Source organism: Harpia harpyja, chromosome 5, assembly GCF_026419915.1.
Source record: "Harpia harpyja isolate bHarHar1 chromosome 5, bHarHar1 primary haplotype, whole genome shotgun sequence".
Classification (NCBI taxonomy): Eukaryota; Metazoa; Chordata; class Aves; order Accipitriformes; family Accipitridae; genus Harpia; species Harpia harpyja.
Genome location: NC_068944.1, coordinates 5,544,619 through 5,563,397, shown reverse-complemented (window position 1 = coordinate 5,563,397; position 18,779 = coordinate 5,544,619). Strand labels below are relative to the sequence as shown.

The 18,779-nt window shown below is 40.2% G+C and overlaps 1 protein-coding gene across 1 annotated transcript in view; it reads left to right on the top strand.

The window, feature by feature from the left end:
- The window catches only part of MOCOS (molybdenum cofactor sulfurase), a 231,158-nt gene that overhangs the window by 82,653 nt on the left and 129,726 nt on the right, over positions 1-18,779 (top strand). The window contains exon 4 of the mRNA XM_052788249.1: positions 8,468-9,109. Coding sequence (XP_052644209.1) covers positions 8,468-9,109 — 642 coding nt within the window. The remainder of the gene's footprint in view (positions 1-8,467; positions 9,110-18,779) is intronic.

Sequence of the window (18,779 nt, the reverse complement as noted above, 5' to 3'; positions counted from 1 at the left end):
TTTGATCCCCAGCGCAGCTCAGGAATGGACTTGCTTGGAACTGGCGTGGAGAAGCCCCTCATAAACGGGATTTGCACAGGCTTATGTACACAACTGCTCTCCTACTGCCTCTCAAGCCTACCTTAGTCCCAGGCAATACCACCCCAAAGTAAAAATGCAGACTAAATAAGTAATGGAAGACTCAGTAAGTAATGAGCCTATGTCTGTGCTTGACTCCTGCACCACAGATTAAACCTAACTGTTGCTGGATAGTATGAGAAATGCTGGGTTATGCTTTCAAAACTATGCTTAGTTACTTGCACTTTACAATCCAAAATACCAGGCAATGTGCAAATAAGTCAAACTTACTTGGTTTTGATGGCAAATCCATTTTGTAAATGGGTTGTAGATAACTACTGGTTGTCACATGTCCATTCTCTGACACCAACAGGGAAAAGAGATTGACTAGGGCCACAGCGTCTAGAGTACGTGACATGCTGTTTCAGAAAAAAATTTGCTGTAGTTTTTTAACTGATTGCAAAACCACTACAAAAAAAACCTCCAAAACCCCACCACAGCTGGAGAGATCACAGAAGTACACAGTTTAAAAGCCAAATCTGATCTAGAAACAAATTCCATTAAAGAAAAGTTAAACAAAGAATAATGTTAAAAGAAAATTGCAAGCAATGGTATGTTATTTTTACAAAAAAAAAAGGAGGAAAAAAGAAGTCTAGCTTATGAAGTTTTTTTTAACACCTTAAAGAACATTTAATTTCTTACCTGAGGTTACTTAAAAGGTTAAGCACTGTAAAAACTTGAGAGTGTGGACCTAAGTGTGCTTTTTTTTTTTCTTTTTATCTTTTTTTTCTGAAACAGCCTTTACAAGTTTATACTGCTGGAAAATAGCCAACTGTCACGCTCCACTTTCCAAGAATCAGAAAACAAAGTGAAGTAACTTCTGACCAGTTACCAGCAAATATCCCTAGGGTAGATAGGCAGGCCTCACGCCAGTGATGCTTGCTGGCATTAGCAGAATTAATTAGACACTGAAACACTGAGGAACAAAGCTCTCCGGCAGGAGCTCAGAACATGTGGAAAGGTTAGAGATCAGGACTTACTGAGTAAGATCGGAAAGGCACATCATTGCGCTCCAAAGATACTGAAGCTGAGGTTGAGCTGGGTAAGAGTAGCTGTGTATGATGCACAAGGCATTTAGATGCCTTTGGCAGGCAACGGATGGAATTAGACATGTCCAAGGTGAGACATCTCAGCCTGAAGTAGACTTCTAGCTTAGGTCAGGTGAGCTGCTGGCTGTAGAGCCTGTGGCTTTTGAGGGACTCTAAAGGGTGATGTGTTCTGGTGTCCACAGTGTAGATGCTTTAAGGTGATGTGAATTTCCATACGCACACCCTTTAATTTGTTCGCATAGCCTGTGAATAGGACATTACACCTACTACTGGTAGAAAAGATACCTCTGTGCTGTCTTGAGTGTTCACCATTGAAGTGAATCTTGATGCGTTCTTTGTTTCTGCTCAGGGGATGCCTAAATAAAAATCTTACGGTCTGTGCTAGGTTAGAGGAGTTTGGAAAGGGAAAGTACAGTGACCTTAGTTGTTTGCTGTATCTTGCGAAGAAAATACTGTGATGAAAACATCTCATGCTGAAGTTGCCTAGACAGCAACTGAGGCAATATGCTAGTCCATGTACAAAATCTTCCTATGTTTGGTTTTAATTTTGATTCCTCATGGTGACTCCTAAGATTTGCTGCAAAAATACTTTGAATTCTAATACATGAATGATTTACAAACTGATTCAGATTCATTTGTAGTTTTCTATTTGGCAATTAGTTTGTCCAAATACAGTTTGGAATGGGTTCGTTCATGAGCTGTTTGATGTTTATGGCTAGTCCTCCTTAAATGGTTGCCTAAAATATGGGTTATTTTTTCCATTTCCTTCCTGGTTGACTCAACTAGCAGGTGGTGAATTTTCATTTGAAGAACCTGTGGTATAAATTTGCAGAGTCATTTGTGTCCTAATTAATGAAAATACCAGGATTCACGAGTGTTTTTACAAATCTTTGGCAGTTGTTCAAGCACTTGAGTCAACGGATCTGGCTGATCTTACTCACAAAAAATAGCCACAAAGTGGTTTTAAAATCATGTAGCTATTGATCTTCCCTCTCTACACAGAAAAATAACTATTTAATTTCAAAGGAAACAATTACCCAGGGGTTTCTGCCACATCTAGAAAGTTATAGGAGTTATAGGCTTCTGTCAGTGAGAGGAGCTACATTTGTCTGTTAGAACAAACTGTACCAACAGTTAGCCTGCAGAATCAGATTTTATGGTTTTCATGATTCCTTCTGACTGTTTTACTCTTCTGGTTATATGCGGTGCCATAATACCACCCTAAATTTTAGTTTGCTCTTTCAGTGTGCCCTGTGTGACACTGAACACCTTCTGGATGTGCACTTTGTAATGAGGGTCAACACCTTTCGGTCAGGGTGTGTGCTTCTCATCGGTGTTGTTCATCAGAGCATCTTTTCCTGCAAGATGACATTTTGTAGCCGTTAAAGGGCTCCTGCTCTTCTAAAGATGTGCAAGGGAAACTCCAGGCATTCTGTTGTGCTGCCAGCTTTGCAGAATTGGAGAGGGGATTTATTTGGTGAAGAGCAACTATGACCCTTTGTAAGCAAACGGATATTTCCACAGTGTGTCTCCAGTGATTTGGGCAGTGCCTAGGAGAATAAATGTAATGGATTATAATGCTTCAGTTCAGACGGCTGAGTGTCAATGCCTGAAGAAAGTAATGCTTTCAAATAGAAAGGGAGGGATTTTTCCATCACCTACCTATGCCAAGTGGAGCTTATGAGGTGCATTCCAGCTAATAATTTCTTTCATACGTTCAGGGAACTAATTTCAGTGTTGCCATAAGCAGCAGTTGTGTAAATGGGCGAGATCCTAATCACTCTCGCGCAAGCAGAAATGGGAAGAAGCTGGGTTCAGAATGATTGCCTTTTGAGTAAAATGGTCAGAAAACAAGTTTATGTGGATGTAACCAGCGAGGATAAATAGAGCAGTGTGTGCCTGTTTCACAGTTAGCATGTGCTCTGAAAGGTTTAAATTTGTGCGTTGTCAGTATGAGAAAGGAAACTGAAACAAAAAAGGGGACTGTGCAAACTTTGAAACAGAACTATAAAGGATTATTTATCCCAGTGCTCTTCCTAATGCAGGTATTAGTACATGGGCAAATCCTTCAATCTGATGGACCTCTGCTGGGTTAGCTGCACAGGTCACACAGATGATATGGTGTAGATTTCTGTTGAAAACATTGCTTTAAGAGAAAAAACCCAAACCTCTGCAAGGGCTTTTTTCATTAAATTAATGTTTTTCTGGAGGAAGACAGACTTGGTAGATTTTTTTCCCTGCTTAAATATATTTGATTCTTAAAAATATTCATAGGTTTCAGTTTGCTTTTGTTTGGATTGGGAATTGACAATGGGAATATAACTCAGTGCTGTGACATACTGGATTGAATAGACCTTGTCTTTACAAAATAAGATATAAAACATTTCCTACCCAGAAGGCTTGTCTTTTTAGTTTGTTAAGCCAGAGTATTCCCCTTATGGATATAGCTGGAACTAGCTAAGCTAAGCTGTCACTTCTGTCAGTGAGAGAAGTTAAGGAAAATTTGGGTTGTATGTTAAGCAGTGTGTCTTTACGGTATCCTTCTGCATTGGCTTGAATGAGGATACCCATATCTTCCGTTCCTTTTTTCTTCATATACATAGAGGAAAAAACATGTACAGAAGAACTACCGCTACATGTTAAGTCAAGTCTAAAAGCAGGGTGCAGGTCCTGCTGTCTGTAACAACCACAGCAGTTTACAAGACCTTAGGATCCCTCACTGAAGTTGGCAGGAGTTTTTCAGTTGCTTGCTTTGATAGCTGGAGCTGACCCTTAATTAATAAATCAGTAAGGTTAAAATGCTCTTACCCAGAAATGTAGATGCAGCCACTGTCTGTACTTCTCACTTGCACTTGTGTGCGGAAAGGATTAAAACACCAGTTATGAAAAGTGGCACCCTCTAACTTAAAAAAAAAAAAAAATTCTAAATCAAAATAAAATATCTTGTTTGACTCAGAAGTGCTTTTTTTTCTTAATTGTCATTCAGACAAAACCTATTCCTTAAACAACAGTATGTTACATATTTTCAGAGTTTCTATAGAGCGGAAAGCAGTGTGATGAAATTTCTGAGGCTCAAGCTAAGCATCTCTCAATACAGGTCCAAATACAGGTCCAAACTAGATTTGTGTTCATGGGTAGCATGACAATGGAAAAATTTTATAATAAGAAAAAAATTTTATATGTAAATGTGCAGCTGAAAAGTAGCCTTTATAAAGTGCTGCGTAAACTTGTGCTGTTGAATAAATAACTACGTTTCTGTCTTCAAATCTGAATCTCTTGTTACAAAGGCAATTACTTAAACTTTTAAAAGGGGTCTTTTTTAGCTAGATCAGCTACTGGCCAGAAAATCATTGTACTGACAATATTTATGAAAGCTCATATACAATCTAAATAAAAATGTGAATACAAATATAAAACATTAAAATCACAAACTCCTTGGCCATATTTTGATCTTGCCAACTAGAAATTGCAATGTTTGCACCAATAGGAGTTAAAGTGTGGAAGGACCCAAACCGAGCAATATAAGTTGCTGTTCAGGTTTTTACAGGTGTTGGCAAAATGGTAAATTTAAAGAGAGTGGAGAAACTGATTTAAAGCATATTTTAGAAGTATTTAAAGCCTAGAAGCATGGAAGAAAAGCCGTGTAAATCAACTGAATTTTGTGAGGCTGTAATGGAAATGGTATAGTATGGACATCTGTACCTTTGTGGGAGCGCTGCTTCTGATCTGCTGCTGAGAGCCACAAATGAAGAGCTGGTGGCAAGGAGGAACATAGGGTTTCTTGCATGAGCTAATAGCAGCCAGGCAGCAGCTTTGGAGGGTATCCCTTTCATCTACCTTTGGGTGACACTGTGTACCTAAGGTAGCTGAACTAATCGGTAGCTTTTACCTTCCGCAGAGCTGCCAGTGGCAATCTGGAGTGTCTAGTTCTAATTAAACTATTAATGCAGGCTGTTGGATTAGGTAAAATAGATAATATTACTACTCCCTCAAAATATATGACTTGATTATAGATATCTTTGAATATAAAGCCCATTATTAATTATGTGTGTATTAAATGTATAAAATGAGACAGCAAGCTTGGTTGAAAATTAATTGACTTTCCCTACCAGTGTTTACTTCAGAGTAGTAAGGCATTTTGGCTCAACTGCAGTCATGAAGATACAAAACTCTCATGGCAACTTTTTAAAAAGGATTAAACACCAGCTAACAGAGAGGTCTGAGAATACAAGCGTGCACAGGGAAGTATGGTCAGGTGAGGGTGTTTTCAGTGGCTTCTCCCTGGACAGGCTTCTTGGCCATGCGTTATTGACCTCCTTGTGTTGTGATCGGTGTGTTTTTGGGGAGGTGAGAGGAGGGGGACAAGAGGTAGCCGGTCATGGTGGGTCTTCGATGTACTGCAAAGATGGAGAGTGCATCTTCCTCTCCCACCTTGCCAGCCTGAAAGCAAGGTACTGGGTCAAGTTTCTCAGCCTTTCTGCTGTCTTCCCTGTGATGGCACAACTGTATCAGTATGTTTAATGAAACAATTATCCGTAGTCATTTCTTCCAAAGAGTCCTTTGAAAAGTGGAAATTCGTAATACTATAAAACACCACTGCTGTTTGCAGCTGTGAGCTATAGTAGATCAAACTATCACTTTTCTACCGCAAGTCTTTAGTCCTGCTGCCAACGATGACCTTATATATGGCTATAAATCTTCCAGGAGTGTAATAAAAGTGAACTGCATTTCACTGTAATGGGGTATGTCTTACACGAAGACAGAGAGCATTAGGAATTCTCTGTGTAATAGCCAGTGCTTCCCAATATTCATGTCAAAACAGAGGATGTAGTATTGCGGGCTGCAGAAGTCGTTCAGATGTGTTGCAGTTTTCTATCCCTAAGTACTCTGATTTTATCACAGCAGTGCTGCTCTAGTTCAGGAGTTTGTGGTATTCATTTTATAAAGCTTATTCTGAGGTGCTCGCAGCTCTTCTGTTCTGCGCATCAGAAGCCATTCTGGAGAAGGAAATTCCCTTCACTCAGTTGCTACTGCTTTATTTATTTATTTTCCTTTTTTAACATTAGAAATAGTTCAGCCAAAATGTAAGTCTGACTTTGAAAATTCTACCCCTTTTGCAAATACTGGAGTCATAGCAATTTTATGAGGCACTGAGAGACACAAAATGCAAATAGGTACCTAGTGAGATTCACAAAAGAACCTATTTCCTGTTTAAGTCAATTAGAAATGTAACTTGGTTGTTTCTCTAGCTTTAGGACTTAAATGTCTTTAAAAAAATGGCTCTAATTCATGTGGGCATTTTTGAAAATTTTACCCTAAAGTTTGATTTTTTTCATGTGAAAGTCAATTTCTGGTACTGAACTGAATAGGTAAATGCATCAGTGTTACATCATGGATTTTAGTTCAGAACTGCTCAGCTGCTTCTGAATTTTAATAATTTAAAACTAAATATAGTTAAAATACTACCGATGTGCATGAGCTTTGTCTCTCTCATTTATGAATTAAACATAGAGCTGTCACTATTTGTAAGCCTAAACAACCCAAAATAATATTTATTGTTTTGTAAAGTTGCGAAAATGTTTACTGAAAGTACTCATTGGCTCTGATATTCATGGTTGGGCAACAGCATCCCATTATTAAATCCCGATCCACCATTCCTGCATCCCAGCTATTGTCATTTTACAGTGTCTTTTGGTCAAATTAAGTGCTATGGTAAACGAGTACAATTCCTATGGAGAACTGCAGGTTGTTATTCCTGAGCAAAATTTGGCATTTTGCCTAGCTGTGTCTCACCTCCCACTCAGCCTGTGTGGCACAAAGAGGCTGACTGGGGAGGAGAGCAGAGAAAACGTAGAGAGTAGAAGAGGAGCAGTCTTGATAAGAGTCTTCAGCATGCTTTTTGTTGCTGCTTTTGTCAGCTTGCTCTTATGAAGACGTTATGTATTAAGAATTTGCTTCAGTCACCTAGCTTTTTAACTCAAAAGGTATGCTGTGTGTGCACATACATGTGAATACATAACTTGTCCTAGTGCTTACAGAGGTAAAAACATAGAAAGTTGGATACTTAATTTTTGTTATATAAAACATGCAAACTTTTAGTGATACACACTGGGAACCAGAGTTCATAGACTCTCCAAATGCTGGTCTGTACCTTGGAATTACACAGATCAGAGTGCCAGCTGCTTGGAGAGCACTGATATGTTATGTTGCTCACAGAAATGCTCTGCAGCAGGAGAGATGCACTGAGAAAGCTGGTTACATCTTACCCTGATTGAAAACCAGACAGCATTGCTGAGCAGCAACATTCATGCTCTGGTTCAATTTTGTTTGCTCTGCTCCGTGCACTGAAGCTGGTGTCTCTCAGGCGGTTGTTACATTTCCTGTTAATACTGGTAAGAGTTTTATAAAAGTTAATTCAGAGAAAGTTTGTCAGGTGAAAAAGGTAAGAAAGGTGACTGAATTGAAGCTGTTCCTCAGCCTCTGAAAAGACCCATCTTGTACACTGCAAAACTGTAATAAATACACAAGCTAGCATGGGTACCAAAAGGTGTGTTAGATGGTGTTCACAAAAGGTAGTTTAGAGACAACAAGGTGCTGTCCAGGCATCAACGAGTGCATAGTGTAGACGTGTCTCAAGAGACTGGCTTGCTTAAGTTTTCATAGTCTGGCTCATTGGAAGACATTAGGTTGCTTCTGGTTTAGGCTATCTCTGTGGACTACAGAGATTACAGCCTTAAGTGCATAAGGCACACAGGAAGCATATGTTGCTTCTTGCTGTCTTCTGTTTCAGTTGCTAATAATATAAGCAAGGAGCAAAGCTGTATACTAAAGTTTCCCTATTGAATCCTGTGACCCTTCATTGGGAAGCTCAGTATTTAAGTAGATTTTTTTTTTTAAACTGAAGGATATTCTGTCTGCTCCAAAGACTTGTAAACTGAAAACCTTAATAATCTGCAAATAGAACTGGGCTGTCTCAAGGACAGTGTAATTTTAATCACATGCAGGCGTGATTCTGATCCCACTGAGGGACCAGACTGGCCACTCTATTCAGAGCCAGGCAGAATTGGCTTCTATCCTTAAAACACAGCCACGTTCACTGTAGCACTGGAAAGAGTCTCTTGTGGGCAAAATGATCTGGGTTATACCTGCTGAAGTTTACTGTGCTATTTGGCAACACTTGTCTACTTCCATTCATATCAGGTGTCAAAGCAGAAGAATTTATGCTGAGGAAAAACAAAATATATCACACAGCAATAAAATAGAAAAATCAGAAAATAATTGGATTTTTTTTCATTTTTCAGAATATTGCAACACTTTCACACTACTGCTGAAGATTACACCATCATTTTCACATCTGGATGCACAGCTGCACTTAAACTGGTAGCAGAAGCATTCCCTTGGATACCTGAAGGCACAAAACAACCCAGCAGTCGATTTTGTTACCTAACTGACAGCCACACATCTGTGGTGGGTATGAGGGGGATAACTGCCTCAATGAATGTCTTGTCTGTTCCAATAAAACCAAAGGAAATCTTGTTATCAGAAAAGAACAGGTTACCAGCTGAAGAACAAAACTGCACAACACCTCATCTTTTCTCTTACCCAGCTCAGAGCAATTTTTCTGGTACCAAATATCCCCTTTCATGGATACAGGACATAAAATCTGGAAAACTCTGCCCCATCAAAATACCAGGGAAGTGGTTTGTTCTATTAGATGCAGCTTCATATGTGAGCAGTTCTCCATTAGACTTGGGAGTTCACCAAGCTGACTTTATCCCCATCTCATTCTATAAAATCTTTGGATTCCCAACTGGTTTAGGAGCGTTACTGGTAAACAACCGGATTGCCCCCCTCTTGAGGAAAACCTATTTCGGAGGTGGAACTGCAGCTGCCTACCTCGCAGGAGAGGATTTTTATTTCCCAAGGAAATCTATAGCAGAAAGGTAAGGCTTTGTTTAACAAAACAGGGGGTTTTGCTGATACTGTTTGCATCACACAAATGTCTTGGGGTTGGTGCGTGCACTGGGCTGTGACACCTATGCTTCTTTATGCAGTTGGATAGGTATTTCACGTCTAAGTCGGTTTTCTTCTTAGTATTCTTTTTTCCTGTCTAAAGAACATCATCTGAAATATATAACTTCCTTCCCTGATCTAGTTTGTTACAACTGGTAAAAATATAAGGCTTCATTCAGTGACATAAAGGTCATGCATGCATTTTTTAATTTGTATTTGAAGTACCTCAGTGGAAGCCTGATTTGTTTTTGAAGCTCTGTACCTGGAGCAGCCAGGCCAAGGTTGATCACACAGTATAATGACCCTCAGTGAAATTGGAAAGTAAGGTCCATGTATTTCACTGGAAAGGTGGCATGCTTTACTCTCAAGAGAAGCTTTATCAGAATAATCCATGCAGTAAGATAAATTACCTAGGACAAATATTTGTAGCGCTCTTATTCCCTGACTGAGGTTCTGGAGAAGCTGTGAAGCTTTCCTACAGAAAATACAGGACACCTAAAGGAAGTCAAACACACACATAGGGAAACGCAGGGCAATGGATAAGCTTCCCCAGTCCCTTAACACATTGAAATGCTGCTCTTCGTGATGCTGGGTCTCTCTGCCTCTCTCCCTCATGCCAGCAACAGCTTACATAAATGCAGTAAAGGGTTTTCCTTCCTGTCTCATATCCAATACATCTACACAAAGGAAATGCTTGACATAAGCATTTAATATTAAATCGTAGTCCTTGGGAGAGGCTAGAGATGAAAAGGGGAAATGATAAAAAAAGCCATTCATGCCTTGCATTTATTTATGGATGTGTATTCAGCAGCACAATGTCCTGCACCTCCCATGATGTGAAAGTCTGACCTGTCACTGTACGTGTAGTAATGCATAACGATGCTTCATGTGTGTGCACCTCTTCTAGGTGTGTGCTCTGAGTGCTGCTGTGGGGTTTTGGTTCTGGACTGGTAAATGGAGAGGCTGGCCACATTAGCTTGGCTCTTTTGCCATACAAGCCCATGCATTATTTCTGAAACATAAATTGGTACGGTGAATGTCCAGTTAATATCTTAATTCAGAAATAAAAACAACAGGGAAACATTGGCATTCTGACCTCTGTTTCTGGTTTTTCAAACCAAAAAGGCTTTGAATTGCAGCACTCACTGAAAGTCAGGATGAAAGGGCATAAAAATCATGGGACCCTAGGGTGCTCCTGCATCACCTGCAAGCCGAGGAGAAAACCTGCTTTAATTTGACCTGGGCAGGCTCTAATTTCTGAGTGGCTTTTCTAGAGGTAATTGACACAAGACTCCCGAGATTGCATAGTGGATAAAAATATCTGAAATGCATTTTAGATCTCAATTCTGCTTTTATACTTTTTTTTAATTAAGCAGGGAAAGGTAAGTGGGAACCTTGAGGGGAGCTCTATCTCTGGTATCTTTTTCAGGAGTTTTCAGAGGTTGACTAATTATAAGCCTTTCAGGTATATGAGGCTCCCACTGCTTTCAAGGGCTTTTTTTACTGTATCAGAAGAAGGACCTGCTTTAACCTTTTTCTACTACAGAGTTATAAACAAAGGAATTTGTCCAATTCGATTTCTCTCTCAGGCTGTCTACAGAGTGTCTAATCTGGGTGTGAGGGAACCTAACTAAAATAATCAAATCTGACAGCTGGATACCCAGGCATGTGATACTAGTTCCTGTTAGACACCAAAGTGTCATGCAGACAGTCTGAGTCATTGTACATAGGTAAATATTTACATTTGTGCTCATCTAATCCTTTGGTTATTATTTGAAAACCTAATATTTAAAAGTTCATGTTTAGAGCATTATTGATGCTGTCTGTAATCCCTAGTGAACTGTGGAGACTTAAAGTTCTACCTGGAGAGGCTTGAAGTTTTCGACGATAGGTCAGGAACAAGGATAACCACTTTCTTGAAAAATAAAAACAACAGCATTGAAATTCTCAATCAATGTCCTCCAAGCTATATCATCCAAATTTGGGTTGGTTTTTTTTTTTTTTTTAATCTTTCACATCTTATGGGTTTTGCTTTGTTATCTTTTTAAAGTGTTTTCCTGATAATAAAATAGAGAGAGCGAGCAGTTAGGAACAGAACTACTACACTTCAAATGAAATCCCAGGCCACCATGGCCAAAACTGATATGATTACCTTATGCGTGGGCCACGTTTCCACTTCTTTGCTAGTGACTGAAACACCTGGGTCATTATTTCTCCTATAAACAGCAACTTTAGCCAGGTGTTATCCCTGCCAAATTGCAGTAAGGAGCCTCCCTCATTGGAGGTATTTAAACCCACCTGGAGAAAGCTCTGAGCAGCCTGCTCCACCTGGATGTGCTTTGGGCAGGAGGTTGGACTGGAGATTCCCCAGGAGTCCTTTCCAGCCTCTGTGCTTTTGTGAGTGATTCTGCGCTCTGCCGAGCTCCATCTGCATTCTCTCTTTAGGCATGTCTCTGTGATTTCCAAAGGTTGGTTTCTTAAATTTGTTTTTTTTTAAAAAAAGCTTGTTTACAGTGCTGGATTAACATTGGGATTGAATACACTGAAACATGTCATTTCATGTGGTAATTCATAAGGAAACTTGAACTCTGACAAATACCACTGGAAAAGTGGATTAGACTATGTGTATCTGAATACTGTTAGCAGAAGGTATTCCCCATCCATGCATAATCAAAGTGCAGTGTAGTAAGGAAATGGCTTTTTCTAAGTCAAGGTGAAACTTGAGTGGAGATGTGTAATGGGAGGGTGTTTATTCATCTTTTCTTCCCAGGACTGTCAAAATGGTTACCTTTTGTCTTAATAGATACAGCTTTTGCTAGTGTTTCTTGTGCTTTATTTTGTTGTTCTTGCTATATAAATTATTCTATCACAGTCTCTTTTACATTCCTTTAATACCCTTAAATCACTTTCACGTTTTCCCATTTCACGGCAGTAGCCAGTCTTCCTATCTCAACTTTTAAAATCATGTTTATTGTATTTTCATCCTTGCATCAAACAGCTTGACAAATTATTATTATCATTCACAAATCTAGCCTCATTTCCCATGTTTTTTTCTGCACAGCATGAGATAATAAAATAATATGATTATGTATAGCAAGAATTCAGCGATAAAATATTCATCTTCTGCCCTATTTTTCTTTTGTATCTGGGAGTGCTATTCAGAATCCGATCATCCTGGAATTTATGACTAAGGGAAAGGAAGTTGTTGCGTTATCTGTAAATTGGATATCTGCATCTTAGTCTACCGGTGTGAAATATCTAGTGCATTAGCTGTTGTGTGTTTTTCATTTCCAAATGCATTTTCAAAAGCTTTGGAAATCCAGTTGGCATGACTTTGTCCCTGACAAGTTTTAGTGGCTGTCCCTGATGAGTTTTAGTGGCTCTTGCCTCTGCTGCTTGAATGGTTTGACAGCCCCAAAGCAACACCCACACTTTTGTAATCTATGATGCATTGTACTTGACCAAAGCGGGTTTCTTTATTCTTGATTCTGTAGCTTTTTATTTTTGAGGTGATTCAGTGGCTGGTGTATATGACCTGCAGATAAAAGGTTAGATGTCTTAAGTTCTGCAGGAAATGTCCTTAAGTAGGGCCCACCCGTGTATGTACTATAGCGGAGAACTATGCTAGAGATCACTGGGACAATTCTGCGCATGTCTATGCAGGTATGGGTATAGTGACATAAAGTGGATCCTCAATTGCATGCTGAGTTTTTGCATGCTGAGGGGAAGGGAAGGAAGGAGTGGAAAATGAAGGCAGAAAGGTAGGGATGAGAGCTATTGCTAGGATCCCAAGAGCTGGAGCTGGAGACAAAATCCTGAGGCCGAGTGGTGGATATGGAGCAGCTCGAGAATCACTTGGCAAAAAGCTGGTCTTCTGCTTGAAGTTGTCTCTTTAGCATTACTGCATGTTTCTGTCAGTATAGAAAGAAAGAATACAGAGTCAGGTGCTGGTTTATTCCATAGAAACTCTTCATAGTGCTGAGAAATCACATAAGGACTGGACCATGTTTAGAAGAGCACAATACTTAAACACATGCTCACCTTGTAGCCTAGCGTACACCCATTGACTCCACACTCACGGGATCTGTCCATCTACCCATGATTGCTTTAATGTGGTAAGTGGGTTTAAGTATCACCCTGTTGACTAGTACGTTTTGTTCAAGCATTTTGTTATGCTGCTTCCACGTTTTTGTGATGTTTCGAGATCTCCAAACAGGACCACTTACGGGGGAATTTCCAAATCTATAACATTCCTGAACAAATGTCCTTTCAAACAGCAGTGATGACTTTCAGGTGAGATACTTGGGAAGTGACAGGGGTCTTCACTTAATTTCTAATGGGCATTTGCACCATGAGACTGCCTTCTGCACCTGACAGACCTACTGCACCCACTGACAGGGACTCATAAGCCTGAATAGGCAACAAGAGGGTGAGCAAGTCTCTTCCTTCCCCTCGTCCCCCATTGCCACCCCGTCCTGCAGAGATGAGAGGCCAGAGGCCATTGAGCACAACTGTGTAGGGCTCTCACACAGCTGTTCTCCCTGTCTGAAAGGCAGGCAAAGTTCTTTCATTTAGCTGATAGAACTTAATTCTGACAACTTTTACAACTCTTTTTTGAAAGAAGGGCTGTGGAAAAATAAAAGAAAGGGTGTTTTTTTGCTTTCTGAGTAAACTATAAGAACGTTCAAGTAAGCTGTTGCTCCTTCCCTTCTCTGCCAAAGTATCTGCTGGAAAACTTCATGCAGTCTGTCTTGTTACCTCTCAGGACATCCAAAGTGGCAGCTGACATTTGCTGTGTTTTTCTGCCAGCCATCACTGCAGCCAGCCATCTTCTTCGGTATTTGATGCAAAGGAAAGTTTTGCTTAATTTTTTTTCTAACTCCCACCATTAAGGATGCATTCATATGTCATTTTGCACTCTAATCCTCCAGGTGGTTATTTTTTTCAATAGTGAAGTTGTTTCATTGCCAGAAAACTCAGCATAGTCAGAATAAACTGAAAATTATAAATCAGTGAGCCAAACAGAATCCTGTGGGGATCACTTTTGATCTTGATTCACCATGGGATTCACCTTAAATTGCTGAATCTGGGATAAACTGAAAGCAGTGCCTCTGATAAATGCTTGTAGAGCACAACCAAACACTTAAAAACATGTTTGTGAACTTGGATTAGTGGGCAGTCACCCAAAGAGAAGCAACAACGTAGGTAAAACTTCGGAGAGGCAATACAGTTGGCAGTGATGGCTTTGTTTAGTCAGCCCCACCTCTATTCATTTGTACGACTTCTGGATGTCCTTACTTATATTCTCAACCTCTTGCCTTGAAAGCCCCTATCAGTTTTGAAGACAGCCTTATTCTTGAACTTTTGTTTGAGCAGCTGGTGTTGCATTTCTTTTTAGCTACACAGCTGGAGAAGATTGGTGATTAGGGTCTTCCAGGCTATACAAAACCCTAGTTCAGTGCTTCCTGCAGAGACACCTCCCTGAGTACAGTCAGCTGTAACTACCAGGCTCTTCCAGCAGAGATTTTGGAAAAAAAAAATGAATCACCTTCCGCTCTACTCCTGAAGTGCCTGCTCCCATGTTTTACAGAGGCCAGAGCCACAGAAGAAGGTGCTCTACTGAGTAAGCTCTTCCCTCTGTGCCAGGGAGAAATAAGATCGGAGTTGTGTTTTCATCCTCAGTGTTTCCTATTGCACAGTTAGGAAATCCCAACCTGAAGTGGGTCACATATAGGGCTTAGAGCTGTAAATGCTAGGAATGAGCCAAAAAGACAGGCATCATATTGGTTAATGTCTAAATGTTTGGGTCTATCGCAGGATGCGGTTACAATGTACAGATTCCCAAACTACTTTTAATCGGATCATTTGAAGTCCTCAACGCAATGTAGCCACGGTGCCACAGACATCCATGCCAGGCAACTTACATTGCCTCTGAGGAAGATACTACATTTAGCCACAGTGGAGTGTCTTTGTGCTAGGCTGCAATCTACAGTATGGAAATAAACACAGGGGAAAGCGGTTTTTTTCAGGCGGGGGAGGTAGCGGATCTTGCATGCTTTTTAACGATGTTCAGCAAAATGAAATTAATAAAAAATGTAAATGCAAAGAATTTTAAACTGTACTGTGGATTCTCTTACTTGGAAGTAGGCTGAACTAAACTAAGCATGTTTCTTCTTTCGTTGGCAAAGTCTCATTGAATGCCAGTAGTAGTCATGTGCCTAATGTAGTCACATGCCTAGCACACAGAGGCTCATGTAAATCACATCAAACATCAGTCTGTGTTGTTAAGCACCTCCATCCCAGTATATGACTAGCATCAAATTATTGACTTATGAAATAAACCTTATAATTTGCTAGGGAGTTACAATGCATTCATTTTTAAATAAAAGAAATTTGGAGCTCATTATAAACTGCATTTTTCTTAAAATGTAAAGTGTTTTGAGATGATAGCAAGAAAGAAAGGAATTCTGTTATATACCAGGACTTGATTTTGCCTTTGATTAAATACAGTAAAAATTCTGCCTGAACCATGATGTGTCTTTGCAGTCGTCGTGGCTAGCCAGTTGTCCTGATATAGTTTTGCCCTGGGGAGTTCTTATACTCAAATTTAGAATCAAACCTTTTCCCTAAGTCTTCTTTGAGAGTCTTTGTGAATTTCTAGCACCAGCTATTGGGATTTTACAGCATTTGTTTTCTGGTGATAAATTTATTGTACACTTTTTATTGTGCTTTGTAGATTTTACATTTGTGATTAACCTGTTTGATATATGAGGAAGAACAATGGTGACTTGTTTGGCATAAAAATCACATTTTTTTTTCTTCACCATTTGTATTGTCTACTTAGAGTATCTTGATATTAGCGTGTAAAAGGGTGAGACTGGCTTTTTGACCCAGACAATATTTACAACATATAAGTCCTGTTCAGATAATGTTAAGGGATTGATTTACTTCAAAGTGCAGGAATTAAAGCTTTTGCTCTCTCTTTTTACCTCAGGCAGTTCTTAGGAACAGGAATTGCTGTAAATACTCCATGGTATAGTATATAATTAGTATAATGCTCTTTGTTTGACTCCTGAAGTCTTAGAGACAAAAGCATGAGCTAAGGCAGACATACGGAAGAGCTGTAACTAGTATCAGGGGGTCAATTTAGCTATTTAACATTACGTTAACCTAGTTTTTATGTGCTCCGAATCCTCTGGCGTGTGTGTGTGTGTGTTTTAAATACTTCCACAGTGATGCTGAAATTCTTCCGAGCTGGCTACTGAAACTTTATTGGCTCCTTTGGAATGAGTTTAATCTTGGTTTCCAGAGTGCAGCTTGCGATGTGCAGACAGCTCCGAGCCCGGGCAGGGGCCTGGCCCTGTGCGGGGCACATCCCTGTGCTTCTCCAGAACCACCCAAGAAGGGATGAATCCTTCTCGCGTCTTCCCTCCTTCCCCTAGGAAAGCAATTACTGCTTTTTCTAACCTTTGGTGGGGGGCTTCCCTGCTCCGTCCTTGTGGTGTAGTACCTCTGCTGCCAAAGCAGGGGAAGAGTGGTAAGAAAGTCATCGGGGCAGAGAACGACCGTGACAAGGGCTTTATTTTTTCCATTTTGGGATTTTTTTAAAGCGTGAGATGATGTGAGTGGGAGAAAGGCATGAGCTAATAGAAATGAGAAAAAGTAGAATGGAGATGACAAAAACGGAGGAAAAGTTGAAACCACATGTCTGTAAGGGTGGCAGCCCCGAGCCCCAGGTGTGGTGGTGCGAGGTCGCTGCTGCAAGGGCGGCAGCTCTGCGTGGGGAGAGGTGGATCTGCTCCCACAGCTGGTTCACCCACAGGAGGGGGGCTTCTTCAGGCAGGATGGGGGGGCAGCCTTGGGAAGAGGTTTTCTTCATCAACTGTTAGCAGCGGGCAGGGAAATTCTAGAAATATGGCTCAACGTCTCTATCTCTTCACGTGTCTCCGATCTGCAAATGGGTGGTGACGGCTCATCAGAAGCTGTCATGAGTTTTGGGTCAGAGCCGTTCTCGTTGGCATGTACCAATGCTTCTGACGTGTCTTCTGCACGGACGCTGCTGCAATGGGCTCCAAAGCAGCTGTGGGTTTTGCACAGAACTGGGGTATTTGTGCTGGGTAAATCAAGGACTGGTTTGGATGAGTAGAGGAGAAGGTGTGGGGGGAGGAGAGTAGACATCACCCACCCAGGCCTCTCTGCGGGAACGGTGATGGGGAACAACTTTTAGACTTAGGAAAGTGTATTGAGTTGGATTTTAAAACAGTAATGCTGAGCAATGAAAGCAGTGGGGAGGGGAGTATTGATGTCTATTCTCCAATTCAGAAAAGGACTGAAGCATATGTATTTAAGTCAATCTCTAGTTCAGAAACTTCTCTGAGCATTAACAGGGACTTCAGCTTGTACTTTAAGTAGAATAGGTTTATGCTAATTGCAGTGCTGTATTTCTGTGTGAATCCTTTTCGAAGCAAAACTCTTAGGAAATACTTATTTTTTTTCCCTTTATAGCAGATCATGTGCCCCTACTACTTGTGTGGGTTTGGGTTATTCTGTTTGGTGGGCAGGGGGCAGAGGGAGGCATGGTGGAGCGCCTGGCAATTAAAATTACTGACTGAATGCAATCCAAATCTAGTTCTTCCAAAATGGGATGGGGCTACGTCATTTCCTTTAACATTTTATCCTTAATGCAAATAATCATTATACAATGAAAAAGCGTACTCCTCTAATAGAAACTGATACTAAGGTTATGTCAGGAAATGCCTGACCACAAACGACGAAGCATCTCCTCTACTACAACATACTAATGCACTGTAGTATCATGAGTTGATATTAACCATTCTTGCTCACTGTTATTTGCCGTTTTCAGAAAGAAGGTGCTAAAAATCAGTGGTTTTCAGCCTGCTGTGCATGGATCCCTTAAGATCCATGAACTCACCATAAAGGCTCCACAAAAGGAGACTGAGACACCTTCATCTATCATGTGGCAACCATATATATGATGTTTTGAAAGAGAACTTCACCTTCACTGGATTTTTTTCTAGTCCAGTGACTGACTTCCACCCAGAATCATGCTTCTAAAATCTTTTTTGAAAGGTGTTCTTCGTCAGGCTTATTCTTGTCAGTATCGTCAGAGACAATTCTTACCATTTAAGAGGATATATTTTTGCAGTCTAAATAAAGTCAGAATACAAGAGAGCAAGCTGAAATGCCCATAGAGGTTTGTCTTTTAATAGCAGAAGACTTGCAAGACCGTCTTAAATTTAATGACTCAGATTATGTGACTTCTTATGTGATACCCATATTACTTTCCATTTTATTTATAGCTAAGCTACAAAAAGCTACTTTTTAAAAAAGTTTAGTGGTCACTGGCTTCCTAGTGGGGAAAGAGAGATACATAGAAACAGAGTAGTTTAAATGTTTAGATGATACCACTCAGTCTAGTATTTGAAGATTACAAGTACAAGCATGGTGTTGGTTTTTTGGGGGTTTTTTTTTTTTTTTTTTCCATCTTCTTACTAGTCAAATATATGCAAGAGTGCATCTGGCAGTTGTGCTCTTGGGAACTCGTGAAAGAAACATCTACAGGCTTCTCAGACAGATTTA